Raw genomic sequence first — 26,794 nt, forward strand, 5'->3', positions numbered from 1 at the left:
TTACAAATCAGTTACCAGGTGTAGGATGTTTGTTTCCAGTTCACCTGCTACTGCAAATCCAGTCTTTTCAGGTCCATGTGATCCGACTGCTACCAAAACCAAGGCTGTCCTAAATGCTAATGAAACATAGGTCCACTCTCCAATACAGCTAAGCCTCACTTCCACGTACTGCTATATATCAGGGGCTGAAAATCCCGAAACTAGAGGTAATTTTAACCTAACTCATTGGCTGGGAAACCCACAGTATCAGGTGGAACACCAATTTTACACCCCGCCCAATATTACTCTCCATTGAACTAGATTTTATAAAAGCAAAATACTGCGGATGCTGGAAATCTGAAATAAAAACAAAGTGCTGGAAAAACTCAGGAGGTTTGGCAGCATCTGTGAAGAGAGAAGCAGAGTTAATATTTCAGGTCAGTGACCTTTCATCAGAATTGGCAAATGTTAGAAATGTAACAGGTTTTCAACAAGTGGGTGGGTGGGGGGGGGAAGTGGACATAAGGCAAGATGTGCAATAGGACAGAGAGCAGGCGAGATTAACTGACAAGGTCATGGGACAAAGGCAAAGAGAGTGTGCTAATGGTGTAATGAAAGACTAAGCATTCGTTCAGAGGGAGCGTTAATAACAAAATAATGAGCAGCCCTAGCCAAAAGAATTAAATTTTATATTTGTTTTAAAATCCTTTGTATGGAATCTTCAGGACTAAGCAAATGTGTTTTCAGCAATTAATTTCAATGAGAATTTGTGGCTAAAAACAAATACAACAGAGCATCTTCCAGGTTTGAACCTTGATATTGGGTTACTGGGTTTTAGTTCCATATCTAAAGAGCTTCACCATCAGTATCCCTTAAAATGATTAAAAGCACTATTTTCAATTTTAAAGAAATATGTTATAAAATTTTAGTTACAGTGTATCCATATATAATGAACACAATGAATTACATATTAACATACCTTTATATTAAGTTAGTGAAGATATCAGAAGATGGGAATATGAAGTGTTGTTTAACCCTTTCTGCTGAACCTCGTGGATCATTTTAACCAAATTTGGTACTGCACAGTGCTTGTGCCTTTGTGGGACCTGTTGGTTGCATTATGTTTGCTCAATTACTGACCAGATCAATGGGAAAAGGTTGGAATGTCAGTTTGAAGGAACAGAATTACTTCCAGTCATGACACCATCATTAACATGCTTCAGCAATCTTGTCATTTCAACTGTGCGTGCTAATTCATCTACCTCACACTGCCAGGCTCAGTAATATCAGCACCTTTAGTTTAAATGGCTTTAATAAACTGCAAGTTTGAAGCTGCATCAATCATTTGAATTTTACAGCTGTATTTTCTCCTTGAATATGTTCCCAAATTCTGTTATTTACTACAAGTTGATTACAGACTCAGTTAGTGATTTTGTTTCAAATTTTGTGATTAGAGTGCAAATACTATGCGGGGGGAGGGGGGTGAAATGCAACTTTGACAGGGGCACAAAACAAGGAGTTGCGCACTCCTTTTATTCACAGCCTGGTTTGCCTTTCCATTGACTTCAAAGGAAAACTGGGTGGGGTGCATAATGGACAGCCGATTTGCTCCAGCCCATTTTAGACTCCTGCTGAAGTTGAATTTGCCTCACTAACTGCCATAAATGGCTGGTGAGTTTTGTTGTGTCATATTTTAGAAACAGGAACTAGTTTACGAGATTATGGTGGCATGCTTAGATTGTAACAAGGCTTAATACAGTAAAGCACAATGTTACTGTATTAATTTTGGGTACATTACAGATGTGCAGATTTAGATTTTACACCTCTCAGTAACAAATGTCTATTGTTTTGCTATACCCAATATAGATGATGTATTTCTTGCCAGTAACCTGTTGAAGAATACTAGCAGATCTCATGACGCTGCTCATGGTGAGTTGCAGGTTATACTGTCGTGAGGTCTGACAAAGAATTTGAGAAGAAATTTGAAAGACAGTGACACGAGGTTTATAAATTATCCAAACTCAAAAAACTATAAACTGGTAACACGTACAAATGTTCAGCTGCAACATTGAGCTGAATTAGTAGAGTGAAGAAGAGAACACAACTGATCAGGCAAGATAATTACCTTTGAAGAGACAGTCTTACTTTAAAAAAACAGTTAATGAATACCCAAACAAATCATCTTAGCCTCATGAGAGCAAACTCATCAATATATTTATGTATACACGAAATCCTACTCCTCACCTTTAATTTGATACACCCCTAAAAAGTACAAAAACATTTCTTCCCAATTTTTTCTTCTGTTGAAGGCACTAGTCCAGGCCATCCCAAATTGCCATTCTTCACCAGTAAGCCTGGAGAATGAGAAGGTTAATTTGGCCTTTGAGGCCAACACAAAAAAGTCCAATCTTGTCCTCATCTGAGGCCCACATAGGTGTATTTTTCAGGAGAAATCATTTACCAACAGGATATGAGCCTCAACTATTTTTCCCCTTAGCCTGGAGTCACTGACGCTAAATGTCATGTTCTTACCACTGCCCTAAGGACAACTCACTCACTAACAACAGGGATTAAATCGGAGGCCTTGCTGATTTCTATCCATCAATACCAGGCCACATGGTATACCTAGCCATCAAGGAAACACAAACATTTTGCTGCAAAGCAATTTCTACTGTTTAGTAATTTAATCTTTCCTGAGTTTTAACTACAGTCTTAGATAGGCTGCATAAGACAATCAGGGAAAGATAGGTCAAAAAGATACGATGCATTTTATAATTAATGAATCAAAAGCTGAAATAATTTAGAGCTACAAGTCAAAAGAGTGCATATTTTGTAGTTTTTTAATTATTGTAAAGCGTTGCAGATAAAATTCCACATCCCAGAACATACATTGGCAGCAAACTCTTCATAAAACTTGCTCTACCTCAAGTAAATACTTCTCTGGCCAAGACATGCACATTATTACTATTACATATATTCTGCTCCTCCAATTTTACTTTATAAGGATCTCAGTTACAAATAAGTCATCCACAAGAATAATTAATTCAGACAATAAGTACACCAAGTATAATTTTAGCATTTAATTAAAAGGATTCATTAATTGTTGACTGACATGTTCTGTACTTTATTTTCCAAACTGGTATCAGAGAATGCAGGTTTCTTCTTGTTTCCTTCTTGCTGCTTCTTCTGCTTTTTAGATGGCTCCTGGTCAATTGGTGCAGGCTTAACAAATTTGATCAGCTCAGTAAAGCCTAGTTGAATAAGATGTATGCATGTTTGTGGGTGGAGGAAGATAAAACACTTTATTTAATGGCTTAATATTCAAAACATTATTTCATAATAACAGTTGCAGCTTCAGTTTCCTGTAATTGTAAGTTATGCATGCCCAGGAATTTGAGCACATCAGATTAAAAGATGAGCTGCAATTTTTGTTTTGCCGAAAGAACACTCTCCATATTTAGAAAGCAGTTATAAATATAGGAACAATATTTTCATCGTTTCTCTTGGAGGCAATTCCTCTTGCTGAGGCATAGCTCCATTGCTGCTGCCCATCCTTTGTATCTTTCCCAAATGACTTTTTACGGTGAGTGTGGCAGGTTATTGAACTATCGGGTGTTATCCTATCCTCACCAATCAGCCACATGCAACTTCCAACTGCAATCACCACACAATGATCAACAGAAGGATTAGAGGGTGATTTTTCTCTGCATTACCAGACTCAGGGGTGCTGAGGCCAACTCTCATGGTCCTAATTGCTTCCAAGATCAAACCTAGAGCCTTCTCATCTGTATAGCTGACTATCAAATTTCACAGTGATTCCATGTATGATAAAACATAATGCTACAAACGCACAATAAATAACCTGAATTCTTGTGAAGGGAGCTTCAAAATATTACACCATACTCAACAATAAGTCTGGGATGAGAAAAGGACATTTGACAAAAGCTTGTCCCATTAGTAACCCAACACTAGCGTCATATCCTGCATCTATAAAATATCTCTAACTCAAGTATCTCATTCCAAGTGCTTCCAGCATTTAATAATAGTTTCAACTATTTCCTTAAGATTGTTTAGAACCTCTGCTTGGATTTCTTTCTTTGTTATTTTCAGTGTCTTTTCAATCGCTGATTATTTATAAATTCTTTGACCCATCTCTTCCATATCTATTTAAATTATCCCCATCTCCTACCTTTACATCAATAACTAGTCTCCTGGATCAATTCATCTAGTTCAGATACAGCCCATCACTCCTCATCAGTCTGATTTATTCCAAAACAGTCCTCTGTTATCTATTAATCCAACACCATTTGACCAGCAGCTACTGACTGGCTAGTAATTTACCCCATTACTATATCCCTGAAATCTCAATCTCTCTCCCTCTCTACCAAAGACTGGTAATAACTCCGAACTATTTTATACAGCTTAACTAAATTTAGAGACTAACTGTGTCTTGCTTGATCTTGTTCACAAGTCAATTAAATGGACTCATACTGATGGTAGGACAGAGGCCCAATGCTATCCACTTCGACTGCAAGGTTCATATATCCATGCACACTTTTTCCACTTACCTGGTGGCATGTACGGCCTTAGATTTTCAGGCACCACTATACCATCTTCAGTCTGGTAATTCTCCAGGATAGCACAGATAACACGAGTCGTTGCACACATTGTAGCATTTAACATGTGCACGAACTCAGTCTAGGAACAAGAGTAAAGAATATTTATTCTACATTCTTCACACTTCCTTTTTATTTGCAACAGAAAAGTGAAAGACTTTGTTTTCAAATCAATGCTTTTTTTCCTCTTCATTCCACAACTTTCTACCTTCATCATTTCTGACCTGAAGACAGACTCATGCTGGGGTACAGTTTCACAAGCACTGCTAGCTCTCCAATACCACATACAAATAACTCAAGCCTCACATCTAAGTCTCGGCTTGGGCAGACTGTTCAACCATGCAAGGCATCACAGATGAGCCCAATCTTATCCTCACTTGACATCCAAGTACACACACTTCCAGCAGGAATCACCTAAGAGAGATCAGGATTAATCAAAACTCTGCTAATTTCTCTTCTCTAGGCTAAGGAGCTGAAGCCAGCACCATCACTACCTCATCAAGTGAAATCAACTTGTCATACCAGGACCTTTAGATCAGTGTGGCTCAGCACAATACTATACTGTAGATTTACTCACTATTTTTCAATATTCCTCACAGAAACAGTTTTAGTGCATAAAAAGACTGTTCCAATACAGCTACAACACTGGCATCTACCTGACCATGTGAAAAATTGCTTGGGTATGTTCTGTACACTAAAAGCAGGGCAAATCCAATCCAGCCAATTACTGCCCCATCAGTCTACTCGCAATCATCAGCAAAGTGATGGAAGATGTCATTCACAGTGCTATCAAGCGACAGTTACTCAGCAATAACCTACTAACCGATGCTCAGTTTGGGTTCTGCCAGGAGCACCCAGCTCCAGATCTCATTACAGCTTTTGCATAAACGTGGACAAAAGAGCGGATTTGAGTTGCCAACATTTTGGGGGCTGTGTCAGCTTTTTCTGAAGCTGTTCCTCATCTTTTCCAATTTTTGCAAGGTGGCATGTATGCCAATGTAATAGAGACTGCATTTCAAAAGTAAACGGGCACATTTAGTAAACATAAAAACTAAACAGGTATGTTTAGTAAACAGATACAGTAGCATAGCAGTTAGTTTACTAGACTAATAGAGGCCTGGAAATTAAATTCAGTTAATTAAATAAATAAATCTGGAACAAAAAGCTAACATTAGTAATGGTGACCATGAAACTACCGGATTGTTGTAGAAATCCATCTGGTTTAATAATGTCCTTTAGGGAAGGAAATCTGCTGTCCTTACCCTATAATCACAGAATTGTTACAGCACAGGAGGCTGTTCGACCTGTTGCGTCTCCGAAAGAGTAGCTTACCTGGTGCCACTCCCTGGCCTTCTCTCTGTAGCCCTGCACATTCTTCCTGTTAGATAACAATCCAATTCCCCCTTGAATGCCTCAATTGAATGTGCCTCCACCACATTGTCAGGCAGGGCATTCCAGATCCTAACCACTCGCTGCGTGAACATTTTTTTCCTCATGTTGCTATTGCTTCTTTTACCAATTACCTTAAATCTGTGCCCTCTTGTTCTCGATCCCTCCAGCAACGGGAACAGTTTTTCCCTATCTAGCCTGTCCAGACCCCTCATGATTTTGAATGCCTCGATCAAATTTCCTCTCAACCTTCTCTTTTCCAAAGAAAACAGTCCCAACTTCTCTAATCTATCCACATATCTTAAGTATATGACCTACATGTGACTCCAATGTGTTTGACTCATCAATGCCCTCTGAAATGGCCTAGCAAGCCACTCAGTTGTATCAAATTGCTACACAAAAACTCTTAAGAATAAAAAAATGGACAGACCACCCAACAATGACCTCAGCGCTGAACAGAACAAAGGCAGATCCAGCCCAGTAAACCCTGCAAAGTTCTCTAACATCGAGGACTTGCACCAAAATTGGGACTAGGAACATAGGAGCAGTAGGCGATTCAGCCTGTCAAGCCTGCTCCGCCATTCAATTAGATCATGGCTGATCATCTACCTCAATGCCACTTTCCCGTGCTATCCCCATATCCCTTGAAGTCATTAGTATCCAGACATCTATCGATTTCTGTCTTCAACATGCTCAATGATAGAGCTTCCACAGCCCTCTGCTGTAGAGGATTCCAAAGATTCACCACCCTCTAAATGAAGAAATTCCTCTGCATCTCAGTCTTAAATGGCCTACCCCTAATTCTGAGACTATGTCCCCTGGTCTAGACTCACCAGCCAGGGGAAAAATCCTATGTATGTCCACCCTGTCATACCCTGTAAGAATTTTATAAGTTTCAATGAGATCACCTCTCAGTCTTCGAAACGCTAGAGGATACAGGCCCAGTTTCCTCAATCTCTTCTCAAACGACAATCCTGCCATCCCAGGGATTAGTCTGGTAAACTGCTGTGGCACTCCCTCTATGGCAAGTATATCCTTCCTTATATGAGGAGACCAAAACTGTGCAGCAACAGCCTAACAGTCATACCTACAGAATCATACTTGCAGCTAACATTCCACACTCCTCCATCACCACACCAGTGGTACAGGACAAACCCACCAGAGATGGCGGCAGAGTGGTATACAGTTGGGAGGGTGTGGCCATGGGAGTCCTCATAATTGACTTCAGAGCTCATGAAGTCTCATGGCAACAGGCCAAACATGGACAAGGAAATCTTCTGGTTATCACTGACTGCCTTCCCCAGAGCTGATGAATCATTGCTCCTCCATGTTGGAGGAAGCATTGAGGGTAGTGAGAGCACAGAATGTGCTTTGGTTGGGGGACTTCAATGTTCATTACCAAGAGTGGCTTGGTAGCAGCAGTACGGATGAGCTGGCCGAGGCCGGATAGACAATAGCTGCCTGACTGGGCCTGCATCAGGTGGTGACAGAACCAATATGAGGGAAAAAACTATTTGACCTCGTCCTCACCAATCTAGCTGTTCTAGATGCATCTCTCCTTGACAGTATTGGTAGGAGTGACCACCACCAAGTCCTTGTGGAGACAAATCCCTACCTTCACACTGAGTGCAGCCTCCACTGTGCCAAATGGGATACAACCAGAACAGATCTAGCCGCACAAAACTGGAATCCATGTAGTGCTGTGGGCCATCAGCAGCAGCTGAACTGTATTGCACCACAATCTGTAACCTCATGGCCCAGCATATCCGTCACTCTATCATTAACATCAAGCCAGGGATTAACCCTGGTTCCATGAGAAGTGTAAGAGAACATGCCAGGAGCAGCACCAAGTTGGTGAAGCTACAATATGGGACTCATGCATGTTAAACAGCAGAAGCAGGATGCTTTAGACAGAGCTAAGCAACTGCACACCAACAGATCGGATCAATGTGTAGTCTCTTCACATCCAGCCATAAATGGTGGTGGCCAATTAAGCAACTAAGGGGAGAAAGAAGCTTCAGCTGTATCCCCATCCTCAATGATGGTGGAGCCCAGCACAAGAGTGCAAAGGACGAGGCTGAAGTGTTTGTAACCATCTTCAGCCAGTAGTGCTGAGTGGATGATCCAACTCAGCCTCCTCCTGAAGTCCCCACCATCTCAGATGTCAATCTTCACCTATTCAATTCACTCCTTATGATATCAAGAAATGGCTGAGCGCACTGGATACAGCAAAGGCTATGGGCTCCAATAACACCCTGGCTGTAGTACTGAAAACCGTCAAGCTGTTCCAGTATAGGTACAACACTGGCATCTACCTGACAAAGTGGAAAATTGCCCAGGTATGTCCTGTCCACAAAAAGGACAAATCCAATCCAGCCAATTACCGCCCCATCAGTCTATTCTCAACCATCAACAAAACAATAGAAGGTGTCATCAAAAGTGCTAACAAGTGGCACTTACTCATTAATAACCTGATCACCGATGTTCAACTTGAATTCCGTCAGGAACTCTAGACTCCAGACCTCATTACAGCCTTGGTCTCAACATGAACAAAAGAGTTGGATTCCAGACGTGAGGTAATATGAGAGTGACTGCCTTGACATCAAGTATTTGACCGAGTATGGCATTAAGGAGCCCTAATAACACTGAAGTCAATGGGAATCAAGGGGAAATTCTCCACTGGTTGGAGTCATACCTAACACAAAGGAAAATGGTTGTAGTTGTTGGACGCCAAGCATCTCTGACTCAGGACATCGCTGCAGGAGTTCCTCAGGGCGGTATCCTAGGCACAATCATCTTCAGCTGCTTCATGAATGATCTTCCCCTCCATTATAGGATGACTGCACAGTGTTCACTGCCACCCGAAACTCCTCAGATACTGCATGCAGCAAGACCTGGACAACATTCAGGCTTTGGCTGATAAGTGGCAAGTAACATTTGCACCACACAAGTACCAGGCAATGACCATCTCCAACAAGAAAGAATCTAACCGCTTCCCCTTGACATTCAATGGCATTACCATCGCTGAATCCCCCATGATCAACATCCTGGGGGTTACCACTGACCAGAGACTTAACTGCACCAGCCATATAAATACTGTGGCTACAAGAGCAGGCCAGAGGCTGTGGATTTTGTGGCATGTAATTCAACTCCTGACTCCCCAAAGACACCATCTACAAGGCACAAGTCAGCAGTGTGATGGAATACTCTCTACTTGGCTGGATGAGTGCAGCACCAACTACATGGAAGAAGCTCAACACAGGACAAAGCAGCCCACATGATTGGCACCCCATCCACCACCTTAAACATTCACAACCTCCACCATTGGAGCATTGTAGCTGCTGTGTGTACCATCTACAAGAAGCACTGCAGCAATTCGCCAAGACTTCTGCGACAGTACCTCTCAAACCAGTGACCTCTGCCGTCTATTAGGACAAAGGCAGAAGATGAACGGGAATACCACCACCTGCAAGTTTCCCTCCAAGTCACACACAATCCAGACTTAGAAATATATCACTGTTCCTTTAACATCATGGAACACCCACTATACCACCACTGTGGGAGTAGCTACACCACATGGGCTGCAGCAGTTCAAAAAGGTAGCTTACCACCGCCTTAAGGGCAATAAATGCTGGTGTTGCCATGAAAGAACAAAAATTTATTCACTTGAAATTAAGCACTTCAGCAGAACTCAAGAAATGTTTTTCCTTTCTTTCCATAATGACAAATGTTTATGCTATTGCATGGAACACTTCCATTCTTGTCATCCAGTTCCTAAATCAAGTTCTAAAAAAATAGAGCACAGCCAAATGCAGCAATAAAGAAATCCAATCTGTCCCAAACAACATGGCTTAGACACTGCATAAGAACACCCCTTACTTTGCCAGCCTGAGTTGACCAATGTAGTGCCAATTTGTGCAAACAATGGACAGCTGTGTGTTCTTGGCCCACATCATAATTTCACATTATAATGTTACAATTGTCAGAAATATTTTTTGTTTCATCAGTCTGAACCCAGGTTTTCAAAGTGAAAGGACAGTATGCTGCACCATACCAGCTAGTCATCTTATCCCAATTGCTGACTTACCTTGTCCATCATTTTTTTGGTTTGTCCATATCTGACTCGTAGCCTACGTGCTTGGTAATCTGTGCAGTTAGAACAAGAAACCAACTCTCGGAAGGCAGCAGAGCCAGGAAACCAGGCTTCCAAATCCAGCTTTTTACTTGCAGCATGATTCAATGCACCTTACAGAGCAGAAAAACAAAACAAATTTCAGACCAATTTCTCTACATGATGTAAATTCAATAAATCAAGTGGAATAAAAGTGAATGACTTAAATTTGAAATATTTAAATAAGAAAAAATGTAGGCAAACTCAAAAGGTACAATCCATTTCTCTACCTGTTCTGCCCCTTTCCCTTCAGAAAATTACAACTATGCAGTTCATTGAGCCTTCTGTGTCTACAAGTATCACTGTTTAATCAGCTAACACAAGGTGCAACCGAAACAAAGTATGCCAGGTTCTGCCACCCTTGTATATTTAATGCAATAGCTTCACAAAGAACAAATGATTATACCCAAAGGAAGCAAGTGAGTTCTCTGACTGGAAGTCAAAGTTCATCACCTTAACTGCTGGATTTGTGATATAAAATAAAACTGAAAAGATGAGGCTGTACAAATACATTCTCACACACTTCCACTGAACACTACGATAATTCAAAAAAAAAGTCTCTTCTGCATCCTGTAATATGCTATTCACTCACACATTCTCAGTTATCACTGAGAGAAAAGCTGCCCAAATGATCCAAAAACCTAACAAATAAGAGTACTTAGCTTTTTAAAAAAAATTCTAAACTATATTTCTTACGAAAGAACAGAATGTATTACAGAAACACAGTTGATTGACACATAGCTTTCAACCCTTAGTCTTAGACCATAATTTACCAATGGTAGTTAATCCTTCAGTGACTTCAACATCCGAGTTGTTTTTCTTAAATTTTCCATGTAACAAGTGACATTTTATAGATGTTCAACTACTGACCAGCACCCAACGCAACTATATGATTTTCAGGTACCTGAAACAATATTTACAATGCGGTAAGGAATGCCCAAAGACTGGTAGAATGCTTCAGCAGTTCCAATCATTTCCTCAAACATGTCCCATGACTTATTATCATGAGGGGATGCAAAAACAAACTGTTCAATCTGTGGAGACAAAAACAGATTTACACTGAACCAGTTCCTCTGTTGTGAAACAGCCTTAATTTATCAACAAGTCTAATGACAATGTTATGAAATAAACTTCATAAATTATTAGTTAGAAGGAATTGTTTATGCTTCTGCTTCGATAGGAAAATTGGTCTGAACTTGAGGCAACAAAATAGCATCTGCAATGACCAAGATAAGTTTTTTTTCTCCTCTAGTTATCATATTTGAAACGGTCGCTCCTGCTCAGGTACAAGCTACTGGGCCATTGGTAGCTTTTCCAAATGACCACAATTCATGTCTAATACTAGTCACTGATGGGCTGAATGCAATTCGAGGGCCACCACAGCCAAGTACACCTCAGTCCTCCCCTGCGGAACACACACACAAATACAGACACACACAGAGACAGACACACACACAGACACAGACACACCTGCAGCAGAACATCGGACACTAAGGCCAGCTGTAGTACCCTAGTGCTGGAATTGGTGTTGGCAGGAATAAAACCTGGGTTGTCCGGAGCTGTATGCTACAGTACCATACCTAACCAAGTAATCTAGTGAGCTAGCATTATATTTCCTAACATCTCAAGTTACCTTTTCAAATTGGTGAACACGGAAGATGCCCCTAGTGTCACGGCCATGTGAGCCAACCTCCTGACGGAAGCAGGTGGAAAATCCAGCATATTTAATAGGAAGATCCTCAGGCTTTAACCATTCATCTCTGTGAAAAGCTGCGATTGGCTGCTCAGAAGTAGCAATTAGATATTTCTCATCGATTGAACTGTCATCCGACTTCTCACTGCCTTTCCCAACAACCTTATGAGAAAATGGGGATAAGCACTTCAGTATAAATACAGATTTCTGTGCACCTTTACTTTTGGCATTATTGCATGCTGACTTTTCTTTGTAGCATTGAAATATAAAAATCCAGCTAAAACTAGAGAAGCAAATTGCACTTATTTACAATCGTTTACTTGTGTAAAATATTTGATATGGGAGCAAAAAAAGAAATATGCACTAAATAGAACATTGATAGTTTACTGCTTACTGAGAAAAATCTTGGAATTACAGTGGATACATCTTGTCAGCACAATGTTTAGCTATAGTTTTAGAAAAAGGTAAATAAGGTATTGGCTTTGATAAGCAGACGGAAAGAGTACAATCAGGAAAAGGTGTACTATTGCTGAATAGAGCATTTGTCAGACCCCAACTCAAGCAGTGTGTGCAGTTCTTATTGCCAAGTCATAGGAAGGTTATTACTGTTTTTGAGATGATACAAAGACAAAGATTAAGAATTTTATGAAGATTGGGGTTTTCCTGATAGCTCAACTGGTGACAATGATTAACTGAACTCTACAGACTCAGGAGGTCCCGAGTTCAACTCCTGTGGATTTGTGGATTTCAGCAAGAGCAGCAGTGGGTTCAGTGCCTCAATTTTGGGAAAGGACACAGTCAAGGTTACCACTTTTAACCGCTATCCAGAGATTCCTGTTGGAAATTCTGTTTTGGTACTTGCCGCACCTAATTTTACAGTCTACCCTCTTGAAGGCAATCTCTCCAAGACCAAGGTAAAGTCCACCGGTGCCAGCAGCTTTCTGGTACCTGCATCACTGTGGCTACTTTTCATGTGTTAGCTTAGAGAGTGATTATCCTCATGCTATTTAACCATGAGAGCATCATGGTCAGATCCACTGCAGTATTCACCAACATGCATGCATTCTTAAGGAAGAAGTAGTGGATACTAAGGGACAGGAAACATGCCTGAATTGTTATTATTTCCACTGCTGCAGTGTCCCCGGTGAGTCTCTGCTTAAGATTAGCTCACTCATCGCAAACCAGGGATTAAAAGTGGGACCTTTTAATCTATATGGCCCAGTATAACACTAGGCGATGCACAGATTGACTGATATGGCTTAGTATAACATTAAGCAATGGATATATTGACTGAGAAATCACAGGAATCCAAAATTGAATTCCAAAAGGAGTCACAAGTCCCTTAAATTGTGAAAGTTTAAAATAAAGATGGTTATTAACATGATAAAATAATACTCAATAAAAGTGAGTTTGCGGCTAAACAGGGGTTTCATAAGTGATGACAAATGTTGTTCATAACAATCTGTTCATGGATAGTGCCACAAGATAAATCACCTTATTTCTAATAGCGCATGCGGGGGTGGGAAAATATTAGAAACATGGTTCGTCCATTCTCATTTACTACTGGATAAAGCACTTTTATTACTTCAGTACCTTATACAGTTCTTCATCAAACTGACTAAGCTGGGCCACTTCTTGCATCACTTCTTTTCTCATAAAGAATGGCGTATAAAGTGGAGTATAGCCATGGCTGTGCAGACGCCTTAGAGCATGTTGAATCAGAGCTTGTTCTAAAAATACCAAGGGACCCTGCAAAAAGAGGACTAAAAACATTGAAACACTGTGCAGATCATGATTTGACTACCGTTGTATATTTCAATAATTTTGACCTTGATTCTGCCAAACATTTTTTTGTACATACACAAAGCTGATACTATCAGGACCAATTAACTTTTTCTTCTGATCCCTCTCCTGGTAAAGGACAGTTTATTTATAGAGTACAAGAGATTCCCCACTCTCTTTAGCACAGATGCAACCACTCTGAAACCAGTGCAAACAGAAACAGACAGTGACCGCACAGCAGGGATCAGAGGTGGATATTACATATGCAGAGTGAGGGAAAAATACAGAAGTGATTTCCTTACAGGCAGATGGACATTATGAAATGTTTCCATTTTCACATTTTCAGACTGCATAAACATGAAGCCAAAAGTGGCAAATTGATAATTTTGCAATTTGCAGTCTACATGTGCAAGAAGAGTTCTTAACCTTAGAGATTAATTCACTCAGTGCATTTTAAAATAATAATTGCAAATTACAATAAACAGCTGTGAAAAATAATTTGCTTTGAATATATACAAGGTACTTGTCTGTGCCGTGTAAATAATCCTAATATAACTATACATCAATATAGTACAAATCACTGGGCTACAAACATCCATTCATTTGAAGAGCAGATTGTAATATAATGGCAATAATTTTAAACAATAAAAGCTTTTAAAAGGAATACTTTAGGGAGAAGAAATTTCTTGGTCTTATCCATGGCTACATGAAAAATAATTCCAGATTGGATTTTGCAGATCAGCCTCAAACACTGGTTCCATTGGAAGCTATGGGGGTTACTATTAGACATATCTAGTTACTCTCTGGACCAGCACTGGAAGAAGATGACGACCTGAAATGTCAGTGATCAGTAGTAGAAATCTTAGTTGATCTTACCTCTCTTCTGCCTAGAGATGCAGAGCCCAAGAAGTTCTCCACTCGCACCTTGGCTGAAATCAGCACAAACCAGCAAAACGTCAAACTTTCCTAATCTGTCTGGCTCAGTACATTCTCACATTGAATCTTTCAGGATGCTGAAAAGTCACTCGTCAGTTCACAATCTCTTATTTTCTCTGGGTGTTTCCTTAAGCTGACTCTCCTCCAGTAGCCAGGTTAAGAGGTAGCCATATTTGAGATGACTGCCAATATAAATCCTGAGAATACACCATGCTCAGCTCCTCTGAAGGCTCAGGGAATTTATACTGAGTAGTTTAGCTAATCTGCAATCTATCACCACTAAGTGAAGACAATCAGGCTCTACTTTGATGCTCCCTGCAGTCAAACAACACTCACTGGGAAGGCTTCCACATGAAGCATGTACCTCAGAGGTGAGGTACCGGACAGTGGATCATCATACAGAATTCTGTCTCAAAGAAATAAATGCTTTCAGTAGTGGAGAAATGTGGACAAAATGGCAAGCGGAGAAAAAATTCTATGCTTTACTAGGGTGTGCCACAATTGAATTCATTTATACAGGACTGAATTGATAAGCTGCAGCAAAATCATTTCAAAACATTCTTCATTTAACCTCTTTTAAGCTTACCTTTAAGAAATACCCTCGGCTCCCTGCTACTACAGCTGCCTTCTCTCCTTCAAAACCATCAACCATCACCACTAGGTCAACATGGGAGTATTTCTTCATGGCTGAAAAGTCTCCCCATGTTCGTTCTACTTTATTGTCTGCATCCTGTAAAGGAGGAACATAGGAATCTTCTAAATTTCCATCATATTCTAAAATCAGAAATATTGAATGTGCAAATTTTCAGCAGACAACTGCAGATTATATCTCAATAGACTGGCAATAGTATCCTTATGATTGTCGATCCTTGCACGAATATGACAACCGGACAAAGGTTGTAGAGCAATGCACTTTTGGCACACTTTTCCTTACCCTCCAAAAAATGCTAAATTAGAATGACGTACAAATAAATATAGATACCGGAGAAAGATTTCATGGTTGCTATATAATCTAAAGTCAAGTTTCAAACGATCAGAATCACTGAATTTTTTCTTAAAGTCATATATTCCATTATTCCATCCTTATTTTTATATAATACTCTGATTTGATAATAATAGTTAAATAACAAAACTTTAAGTAATTTGGGAATCAATGTTTGAAGAAGTATAAGGATTTCGAAGGACCTGGAGATGCAAAGCTGAGGCATGAACATGCCACCAGTAGATAAAGGAATTTGCGATGGACAAGATAAATTTCATATGCACACATACACATTTATATTCTCATTAGCTGTTTATCTAACATGCATGGAAACCCATTACTGTATTTGAGTTTCCAAGATAAATATTGAAAAATACACATCCATGCATTTTTCTTGTATTGCCCAATACAAAGTGCACAATCTCCCCGCAGCGACACATCTCCGAAACTCAAGTCCAGAGTGCTTAAATGTAGGCTTAAGGAATCAAAGTTAAATAGCTAAAACCGGGAAGCTTAGCAAAATTCTCTGACTAGAACCTACCTGTTAGGACTAGAAGGACTATCTGAAGCCCAGTGGAAAAAATTCCAGCTGCTAATGTCCATTGGTGGGTCAGGCTAACTGGTCAATTATTAACAATGCCTTATTGCACCTTAAACCTTTCAAGTTCAGGAATCAAATTAATAAGTCTGATGTAGAGGGTTGATTTGATTTCAAACTTCCATCACTTGACATATCATCCTGGAGCTATATTCACCCTGAAAAAAACCCTGCTGCTCTCCCTCCACTACGGTGGATAATCACTAATTGGCTGACAGTTATATGACAGGCACACCTACTAGATGGACAATAGATAGCAGGAGCACGTTTGAAGCAACATGGTGAACATCAGCTATGCAAGTGCATTTCTACCAACCTCCTGACAACAGCATAGACACACATCATACCCTGCTGAACAATGGTGCCAGCAGTAAATGTGCTGTCAGCAGTAGCTGCTTACCTCTCTTCAGCTCAACCATGGAATGCACTGAAGAATGAATATATGAGTATCAGTCCTCATACTCAGCTACTAGGTGATGCCTGCCTGTAGCTGTCATCCCAAGTCTCAAAGTTTCCACATCAATTACATGACAAATATCTACTTTCAATGTGGTGGATGGTCTTACACAGGACAGTTTGGCTTTAAATTGGCCACCTTAATGTCCTAGACACTCAAGTCCAAATGCTGCGTACCAGGTTTACTCAACGGCAAATGCTTTATCAACATCCTAGCATGAAAGGCTTCAGAAAAGAAACATGCCTGTGAGTTGTCTTCCTTTCTGCTACCAAATCCATCTCAGTTTGATCCTGTATCTTGCACATAGCCTGGGAGAAGCTCTTCTATTGTGTGCCTACAAGTTCTGAATTATGAAGGCTAATTGGTTGGACAAACGTCTTACATGCCACTTTTTTTAAACAGTTATAGGGATTTTGCTATTGCTCAAGACAAGGCAGAACAGACAAATGCCCTCTGACCTTCTTCAGCACAATCTCAAGAGAACTGTGTCCAGGCTAAAGCAGATATCCAGCAGAACTCCCCTACATATGACATGAATCAACAACTGGAACAAATATCCCAAATATTACCAGGTCATGTATTAAAATATGCAAAGCTATACTACTAATCCTGGGGGCACCCATTATCACATTCCATTGGTTAGCCCATTGTTCAAGTTGGTGAGTAGAGTGTACTAGACCTCCAAGTGATTCTGCCAGCAATATATTACCAGCAAAAAAGTGTGCTGCAATATTTTCAGAAATACCTGAAATATACATTTCAAGGCCATCCTGAACAATGCTACCTACTGCATCACTGAAGACATTAAATGGGATGGATGATCGAGATCAACTTTGCCTCACTCTTCTTTTGAAATAGGTTCAGTGAGTCTTTTATCTATATCTCTTCCATGAGTCAACAAGCACCACTTTCATGTTACTTAGATAACCAGGCTGCATTAGGCCTCTCTTTAGAGGTGAGCCATATCTGAATTTCAACTCTATTCTAGGAAAACTGTTTACTTTCCAGCACGCTCACTTTTATATTATATTCATTTTATTTTAAGATCTGAGCTCTACAAGTCAAACTCCCAGAAGTAAGATGAGTCTTGCTCTTACCTCATCATTGCTGATGGGTACAGAGGGATGCAAGATATTACCAATTTCTCTCAGATTGTCCATTCTCTGTCCTTCCAGTTTCAAGCGCTCTGCATCACATTTGCCAATAGCTTCATCAACAAGAACCCGTATTTTCTTGATCTGAGTAACACTTAAACCCTGAAAAATAAGATTATCTAACTGTAAGAAGTTTGTAGCTTAAGACGTTATTATACAGTATGATGCAATAATTAGTTTCATTAGTCAGCCTGAATCGCAGTGCATTACAAAATTAATTTTAACATGCAACTTCTACTTGCAATTATATTCTGCTGAGTGGTCATGCAGGTGAAAAGAGGAACTAAACAGGGAAAAAAAATTAGTGTTAAAGGACAAAATCATTATTTGAGAAAATTCAATAATACAATGATTCACACTGCTTTATTTGCTCTTCAAGAATAAGGAAAGGGAAGGAGAGAGTACTCTTTGCCCATTGAGCCATTGTCCTTCCATCTCGGGGTGTAGGATAGGCCTAGTTCCTACATATGCTTTTCCAAGAGACCAAAAACTTCACCTGTCCATTTTCAGCTTCAGGTAGTGTCAAAATGCATGATGAAAAAATTATATGGAACTTAATTTTTTAAAAAAACTTTCCCATGTCAGGCATTATTCATAGATAAGCACATGGTTGCCACTTCTACCTCACCAAGATGGCCTGACTAAAAGTGTAAAAATAAAATACTGCAGATGCTGGAAATCTGAAATAAAAACAAGAAATGCTGGAAATACTCAGCAGGTCTGGCAGCATCTGTGGAGAGAGAAGCAGAGTTAACTTTTCAGGTCAGTGACCCTTCATCAGAATATAATGCCTGTCCATTTACTTCTTCCTACACCACTCTCCAGGGTCCAAATACTTCTCCGATCTGAAGACAACAATTTACAGGTATTTCCTCCAAACTAATGCAGTGAGAATTCACTGCTCACAATGCACTCTACTCGGGAATGACCAAATAGAGATTGAGTGGTCACTCTTCCAAATTTCTCTGTTCTGCCCAAAAGCACAATCCTGAGCAAACCAACATCTCATCCAATAGCCACTCCAACCAATCCATTTATATCCTCCTATACCATCTCAACAAAGCCCAATGCAAATTAAATTATTTAATCTCTCTCCTGAACAATCTGTAGCCCTCTGGTCTATACATTGAATTCAGCAACCTTGGGCCTTAGCTATCTGTCCCATTTTCCCACCTATTTTTCCCAAAGTTCCATTTTGATTTCCTTCCAATTTGGAGCTGTTTTCCCTATTTGTCTTTTTAATATCTATCCTGTGACTAACAGAGATGGCCTTGAATATTAGGCATCATTTTATTTCTTTATGGCTTCATTAAAAAAAAAGACTTATGCACGGGCTAACAAACCCATTAACTGCTCTTTTAGGGTAGGAGTAGGCATACTTGATGTTTGTAATTTCTACCTTCCCCCTTGTTTTGTTTAGTGTTACACAGGGTCTTGCTTAGCTCCCAGTTTCCTGGTCATTGGTTGCAGCCTAGGAATAAGGTACAAGGTCACTCTCGTAACTGTAAGCACTAAACCAGGTAATGAAGAAAACTAAAGTTAGAAATTGAAGGATGGAACTCGCTCAAACACATGTATAAACATGAAGTACACATTGCAAAGGACTCACTTATTTGCATTCAGGTCAATTACATGAACGCTTTTAATCTTACTCTTCAGTGCACTCTACATTCAACTGTTGCGCACTACAAGTGTAACTGTTGGCCAAACAAAACTGAACTATATTCAAACTGTATTTTTTTTAAACTACAAGAAATATTGTACTGTGGCAAGGATGGCAGAAATACAAGACTATCACTGAATCTGCACCACTCACATTTAAAATTTCAGCATTGAGATCATCCAGGTTCTGCGTTCTTTGTGGTAGAGCATCATTATCACCGACAGGCTCCTTTTTCTGTGAAGAACCAGATGTATAAACACTAAAATCATTTAATAAATATGCATCAAACAACCACAAATCTGCATAAGAAAACTTGATTTTTGAATTTCTAGTATAAATTGTTTGCTAGGTTAGATAAAAGCACGTATTCAAATTATGATTCACAAAAATCACCAAATGTTTTACTTGCCAATACACTATTTCATCAACTGTCATTTATTGAATACAATAGCATGCAAAGTTACAACATACTGAAACAAAAAGACCCCACTAATGACTGGACCCCACGCAGAACTGCTACCATTACTAACTAAACTTTGTCTCCATGAATGCAATCAATTTGCAATCTATCTTAAAATTTGACCTATAATACCACAGGACACAGCCTCATAGCTATCTATGAGATAATTTATCAAAGGCTTTTTAGAGAATCAAGATCCACAATATCTGACAGCTAAATTAATTATTTGATGAGTAACAGCCTTGGCTCTGTGGTCACACTCTTGCCTCAGAGTCAGAAGATCACGGGTTGAAACCTAAGTCTAGATATTTAAGCACACAATCTAGGCTCACACTTGTTGCAATACAAAGAGAGAGTCACACTATTAGAGGTGCTGTCTTTTTGCAGAGGAATTAAACCGAGGCCCTGTCTTCTTTTTCAAGGTGAATTTAAATGATCCTATGGCACTATTCAAAGAAAGATAGGGCAGTTCTCCTGATCAACATTTATCTCTCAATCAACACCATGAAACAGTTAATCTAGTCATTTATCTAACCGCTGTTTGAGGGACCTTGCTCTGCAAAAATTGGCTTACAACCAAGACTTTCATTTCAATAACTGTGAAGCTTTGGGATATCCTGAAGATGTGAAAAATGTTCGAAAATTCCAATTTTTTTTTCTTGATATCTCTGCATTTATCTGTCCCTCCAATAAGACAGCTCATCATACATATGATCTACGAAAAACACCCTTATGCCACTGAGCGGGGACCATAAACAGCAATAACAGTGACCATTTCTGGTAATTTTAAAGACAAGGTTAATTTACCTTCATTTTTTCTCCAATTGTTTTACTGCAAAGGTTTTTCAGTTTGTTTAAATTGTCAGCACGGAACCGACCTGGTCAAAAAAGGCATAAGCAGGAAACATGAGTTTTGCATTTAGTGTGAAGAGCAAGAACCAAGGATGTGCTTTGAGCAGCGGAAAGCACAGGTATAAAGATGCAGTATTTGCCTTGCACTACCAGATTAGTTTGCAAAAACCTAATTTAAATAAACTAGTTTGATGCACTATCAAGCAACACCTCAAACCTCCTTCAGATTAAGAATCGTCACTTCTTCTGACAGAAAATATATGAGTATTGAATTAACTATGTTTAACTGGTGGATTTTATCAAGTTGAAATTAAACATTTTAAGTAAATGAAATTAAACATTTTAACCAAAGAACACTGAATGTCTAAAAATTACTTCTTTCTCTCTTGAAAATAATAGCATTTCATTGTTATTAGACAAAACGGAACAATTCCATATTAGACGTTACCACGTGAAGGATGCTGCACACCTGTTTACAGGAAAAATCTGAATTCCCAAAACAAAGGCACCAGACTCTACCTGCTGTGAGGGCAACACTTAACACTACAGGAAATTAGGTGGAAAAAATAATACACTCATTATTAAAGAGCAAGACAAGAAAAAGAATAATGGAATCTGTCCATAGTTTAGTTAAAACATTGGGAAATTCCAATCAGGAATTTATAAAAGTGGAACAAAATGTTTAGGGTTGGCATATTTGAAAATTCACATTGGCCTGGATTTTGCTGGGTATTTGATGACAGGCTGTTAGCACTTGCTGTCATTACCCCCCCTCAAAAACTGACCACAACTTCTGGATTCAGCACAAACGCAGATTTACTCAGAAATCCTGAGGTTGTGGTATGTCATTCACTGCTCTGTCACAGGCTGCGCTGTGGATCGCCACCCACCCACCAACCCAAAGCCAGCAATCACTGAAATCAGTTGATGTGTCAAGAAATTTTCCTTTCCGCTCTCAAATCGCTGTTAGAAACGCCATAAAAAGTTATAACTTTCCCAATCAGGTTTAACTGGGTTTTAAATGAAATCCAAGTCATAACTACTGCTGAACAACAGATCTGTCCCTGAAAAAATAATTTTATATTTCTGGACTGTTGTTAAATGTCACTATTAAGATTAATTACTTCTTTCTTTTGGGCCTCCTTATCTCGAGAGACAATGGATACGCGCCTGGAGGTGGTCAGTGGTTTGTGAAGCAGCGCCTGGAGTGGCTATAAAGGCCAATTCTGGAGTGACAGGCTCTTCCACAGGTGCTGCAGAGAAATTTGTTTGTCGGGGCTGTTGCACAGTTGGCTCTCCCCTTGCGCCTCTGTCTTTTTCCTGCCAACTACTAAGTCTCTTCGACTCGCCACAATTTAGCCCTGTCTTTATGGATGCCCGCCAGCTCTGGCGAATGCTGGCAACTGACTCCCACGACTTGTGATCAATGTCACACGATTTCATGTCGCGTTTGCAGACGTCTTTATAGCGGAGACATGGACGACCGGTGGGTCTGATACCAGTGGCGAGCTCGCTGTACAATGTGTCTTTGCGGATCCTGCCATCTTCCATGCGGCTCACATGGCCAAGCCATCTCAAGCGCCGCTGACTCAGTAGTGTGTATAAGCTGGGGGTGTTGGCCGCTTCAAGGACTTCTGTGTTGGAGATATAGTCCTGCCACCTGATGCCAAGTATTCTCCGAAGGCAGCGAAGATGGAATGAATTGAGACGTCGCTCTTGGCTGGCATACGTTGTCCAGGCCTCGCTGCCGTAGAGCAGGGTACTGAGGTACTGAAGATTAATTACTAGATTCTTATGAAACAAAATTTTTAAAATAATAATTTCTTGAAGTTTTTTCATGATATTTCAGCGTCTACCTTCAACCCATTTGTATGCCCAATCTTTATTTTGCTCTATGCAAAATCTTTAAAAAGTTAATTGATTGTAGTGCTTTTCATTTCCTGATTGGCTCACTGTGAGAATTCGTCAATGTGATTGGCTGCTTGGACAGCTTGATGCCATCACTACACTTCCACACTGGGAATCGCCATTAAGGAACACTGCAATCTACTGCACAGTAACAGGGGTAAAGTTCCTGCCGCAGAGGCTGCTAGATCTCTCAGTGAGGCTTTCTTCAAGACGATGCTCAATGTCCTTGCTTTGCTGCTGACTGCAAAATTTAGGCCACTGAATCAAGACAATGCTGGATCAATTCTGTATTTACATTAGAGAGAGCATCACAACACACAGGGACCAGGTAAAATCAATAGGTCAGCAAGCATGGCAATATGGCGGGTGGAGTAGGAAGTGAAGTTTCACTGTAGTGGGAAGTCAAGTTTTTACGCAGCAGCAGTCACAAAATCTGAAACTAATAAATTAACAATATTATGATAACTGCCAGTATGACATTTTGAAACAAAGTTATTTAAATCTAGGCTAGACCTAGTATGACTGGATCAGTAGTAATGCATTTGACAGTGAAATTTTTACCACACAACTGCTCAAACTTGTGCCGTGGTATAAATCTTGGTATCTCTCAGCATCATCTGTGTCATTGGTATCCATTTTGGTACTTGCTTTCTCATCCTTCAGTGACATAATCCAATCCTGAATAGACCAATCCTGCAATTTCTTCGTTGGATTTCCTAAATTGTAGGGCTTTTCCCTGTCTCTCCTTATACATGCATTATTTTTCTGTTAACTTGCCTGATTGCAAATTGGCTTCATCAATTCCATGCTTTAACTACCTACCAGTAGGTGTGTAAATGCAGTTTGAGCATATTCACCAGTTAATTTGCTTCTCCACCTAACATCAGGGCTTGGTGTGAGATAGGATACGGGCAGCAGAGTTTTGAATGACCTGAAGTTTATTGAACCTTCTCTGCTTTAAGGAGAACAATCCCAGCTTCTCTAGTCTCTCCACATAACTGAAGCCTGTTACTTAGTGCAATGTAAATTTCATTGCATTTTGGTGAACTTTTGAGTTCATCAATATGAAAAATGTCAGTACAGGAAAGTGGAACACTTGTCCTTTCAATCACTCAGTGTCACCAAACAATCCCACAAAAGGTATAGTACAGTTAAGTGTTAACGCTTTCTACCCTGCCCTAATTTCACCAGAGCACCCTTTACTGCATTTTTGATTTCTCACATCAGCTACCCCGTGGCCTGAGTGAGATTGCCAATTAATGCCAAGTTAGGGTATGATTTCCATTTTAGCCTAATGAAGAAGCTAATATTATGAAGGACTCAAAGTCAACAGACAGAAACTTTCATCCCCAGTCTGAACTAGATTAAAGCTAGATCCCAGAGATGAAAGGCCAATGCACTTGCTTACTCACTGCACTATCCAGCCTTCCTGAACAATGAAACTTCATTTCAACAGGGGTGAAAATTATTAGAAATATTTGGAAAAAATCATATGCACAATTGTGCTTAATTGAATCTTTAGCTGACACAGAAGTTTCAATAAAGCACAACGATGCACGTGTGAAATGTTTCAATGTCTCTGAACTGTTAAAAACGCCCAGCAGTACATATACATTTTGCATATTAATTCTCATTAGCCGGCACCTGCCCAATTCACAAGAAAAGTATTTTGAAAGATTGAAGCAGCAGCATACAGACACTGCCAATTTAAAGTAATAGAATAGGTTCAAATGTAATGTTTGTTTTTTGTTAGATTAAATGTTCTTTAAAAATCTATTTCATGTTGGTTTGCTTTCCATACCTTCCACAACACAACTTGTTAGATGTGAGACTACATTACATCATGCAATATACAATCATGTATTAAAAGTAGTTCTAGAAAATTTGGAGCATTTACTGCAGAAAGGGCATTATTTTGCAATGCACTAATGATAGGAATGCATTTTGAGTGTTTCACTCAGAGAAAAATACAGATTATGGGTTTGGAGTCCTGTTATTGCTATATCCTTGATTGCTAAATTTAGTGACAACATAAGGCTATGCAACTAGCCACATCTCAGTTACTCCCTCAGAAAAGAACCACTGCAACTTAAATATGTTAGAAATAAACATATTAACCTAAAACTATGACAAGAGACCATAGACAAAAACATTATTTCATAGATTCATTTGGAAAGTGAATGTAACATTGGTCTTGCTTGAGATTGCATCAGATTCTGAAAGTCAACAGCAGACACCCTGTGGAACTACATGGCTACTGCACCAAGGTTGTTCTGCCACATAATACATTCACCAGGAAGTGTCCAATGGATAAGTATTTCCCAAAGAATGCTCTTCCAACAGTGTAGACAACTGCTGTATCTTTTTCTGAAAGGTCACATATCATTACATTTGTTACTTCTTACAGACAGGTATAGTTTTAAGTGCTAAAATGCACATGACCAGAAACGACCTCAGGAAAAAAAACTGTGATGTCATTAGCAAATCCAAAAGCTGCATTTTCACTGCAGTTACTAATCTAAAGGCATTCACTGCAATTCAGATTTCAGCCAGGCAGTATTCTGGCTTCTGACTAGTTGGAAATCTAATTGCCCTGCAAAGGAGATTAAACTGTGTGTGTATTTTATATATATATATATATATATATACTGCCTCCGGAGAATCCTTGGCATCAGGTGGCAGGACCGTATCTCCAACACAGAAGTCCTCGAGGCGGCCAACATCCCCAGCATATACACCCTACTAAGCCAGCGGCGCCTGAGATGGCTTGGCCATGTGAGCCGCATGGAAGATGGCAGGATCCCCAAGGACACATTGTACAGCGAGCTCGTCACTGGTACCAGACCCACCGGCCGTCCATGTCTCCACTTTAAAAACGTCTGCAAACGCGACATGAAGTCCTGTGACATTGATCACAAGCCGTGGGAGTCCGTTGCCAGTGACTGCCAGAGCTGGCGGGCAACCATAAAGGCAGGGCTAAAGCATGGCGAGTCGAAGAGTCTTAGCAGTTGGCAGGAAAAAAGACAGAAGCGCAAGGCGAGAGCCAATTGTGGAACAGCCCCAACAACCAATTTTATCTGCAGCACCTGTGGAAGAGTCTGTCACTCTAGAATTGGCCTTTATAGTCACTCCAGGCGCTGCTTCACAAACCACTGACCACTCCAGGCACTTGCCCATTGTCTCCCGAGACAAGGAGGCCAAAGAGATATACACACACAGCATGGCTACAGTTTTCTCTCAATAGTTAAAAATAATTATTCAGTGAGTGTAATGCAGAGAACCACCATAGCCTAAACATTCAAGTTGAGGTCAGGTAGGTCCCAAAGATCCTACAGACCACATCAGCATTTTCTAAACCTGATTTGATATCACTCTGGATTGTCACCTCACTACCCAGTGACACTAAAACCAACAGCAGCATCCCAAATACTGCCACCAGCAACCTCAGCTTACAGTTGGAATATTGAAGCTTCTGATCAGAATGGTTTAGGACTCCACTGGAAAACACCCTTACCCATTAGACCTGGGGAACTGGCATTATTTACTGTTAAAATGTTCATGGCAAACTCAGGACTTTTCTATACTGTTCAACAGTCAGTAAGAAGTGCAGAAAGGGAACTGCATTAGGTTTAAGGTTAATTCTGTTATGCTGTTGATACCCCACCCTCACCCACATATGAACTGAATCACAGTCACAATCCAGACGCCTTTCCATTCAGTATTTGACAACCCTGCAGACAACATACAAGGTAGAGCAGGACACGGACATGCGCAACAGCTTCTCCGCTGGCACCATTTGATGGGCTCGGATCGCCCCCGGCGGCCCTACCTGCGCCCCCCCGCCCCATCATCCCAGGTCCAAGTTAACCCCCCCATCCCAAGTCCAAGTTAACCCACCCCATCATCACATCAACACCCACATTTCCTCCATTCTGAGTCCGCCTCCACCAACTTATCCACCAGCGACACGTCTTTGAAGCGGTTCACTTGGTTCTCCCGGACTTTCTCGGGGTCTCCCCCCTTATCCTTGCGGAATAGATCCAGATCCAGCACCATTACGACCACCGCGGCCTCTCAGATTCACTGACTGACCAACACCGCACCCGGCAGCCGCTCCACTCAATCTGCTCGAGCGCCGGGCATGCGCGAAAAGC

The 26,794-nt window shown here is 40.3% G+C and overlaps 1 protein-coding gene across 2 annotated transcripts; it reads right to left on the bottom strand.

The window, feature by feature from the left end:
• Positions 1-2,798: 2,798 nt before the first annotated feature.
• Positions 2,799-26,794, bottom strand: sars1 (seryl-tRNA synthetase 1). Of its 2 annotated transcripts, none has more exons than XM_068057225.1 (11): positions 26,561-26,794; positions 20,688-20,758; positions 19,574-19,654; positions 17,701-17,859; positions 15,153-15,296; positions 13,442-13,597; positions 11,789-12,010; positions 11,060-11,189; positions 10,072-10,229; positions 4,548-4,677; positions 2,799-3,230 (listed from the first exon to the last, which is right to left on the bottom strand). In XM_068057225.1, exons 1-11 carry the CDS (start codon positions 26,694-26,696, stop codon positions 3,076-3,078), a joined length of 1,542 nt encoding a protein of 513 aa, XP_067913326.1. In that variant the 5' UTR covers positions 26,697-26,794; the 3' UTR covers positions 2,799-3,075. The 2 variants fall into 2 exon arrangements, with proteins under 2 accessions (XP_067913326.1, XP_067913327.1); XM_068057226.1 differs by having other exon boundaries at positions 26,538-26,626.

Source organism: Heterodontus francisci, chromosome 25, assembly GCF_036365525.1.
Source record: "Heterodontus francisci isolate sHetFra1 chromosome 25, sHetFra1.hap1, whole genome shotgun sequence".
Lineage (NCBI taxonomy): Eukaryota > Metazoa > Chordata > Chondrichthyes > Heterodontiformes > Heterodontidae > Heterodontus > Heterodontus francisci.

What these genes read in the sequence shown, in the direction of transcription:
- sars1 (XM_068057225.1), bottom strand. Translation starts at nt 26,696, where the DNA reads ATGGTGCTGGATCTGGATCTATTCCGCAAGGATAAGGGGGGAGACCCC. An exon ending in GGACTCAGAATGGAGGAAAT is followed by an intron (nt 20,759 to 26,560) that starts GTGGGTGTTGAT and finishes TTTTTTGACCAG; the next exon opens with GTCGGTTCCGTGCTGACAAT. An exon ending in GTGTTCACCAATTTGAAAAG is followed by an intron (nt 11,190 to 11,788) that starts GTAACTTGAGAT and finishes TTGTCTCCACAG; the next exon opens with ATTGAACAGTTTGTTTTTGC.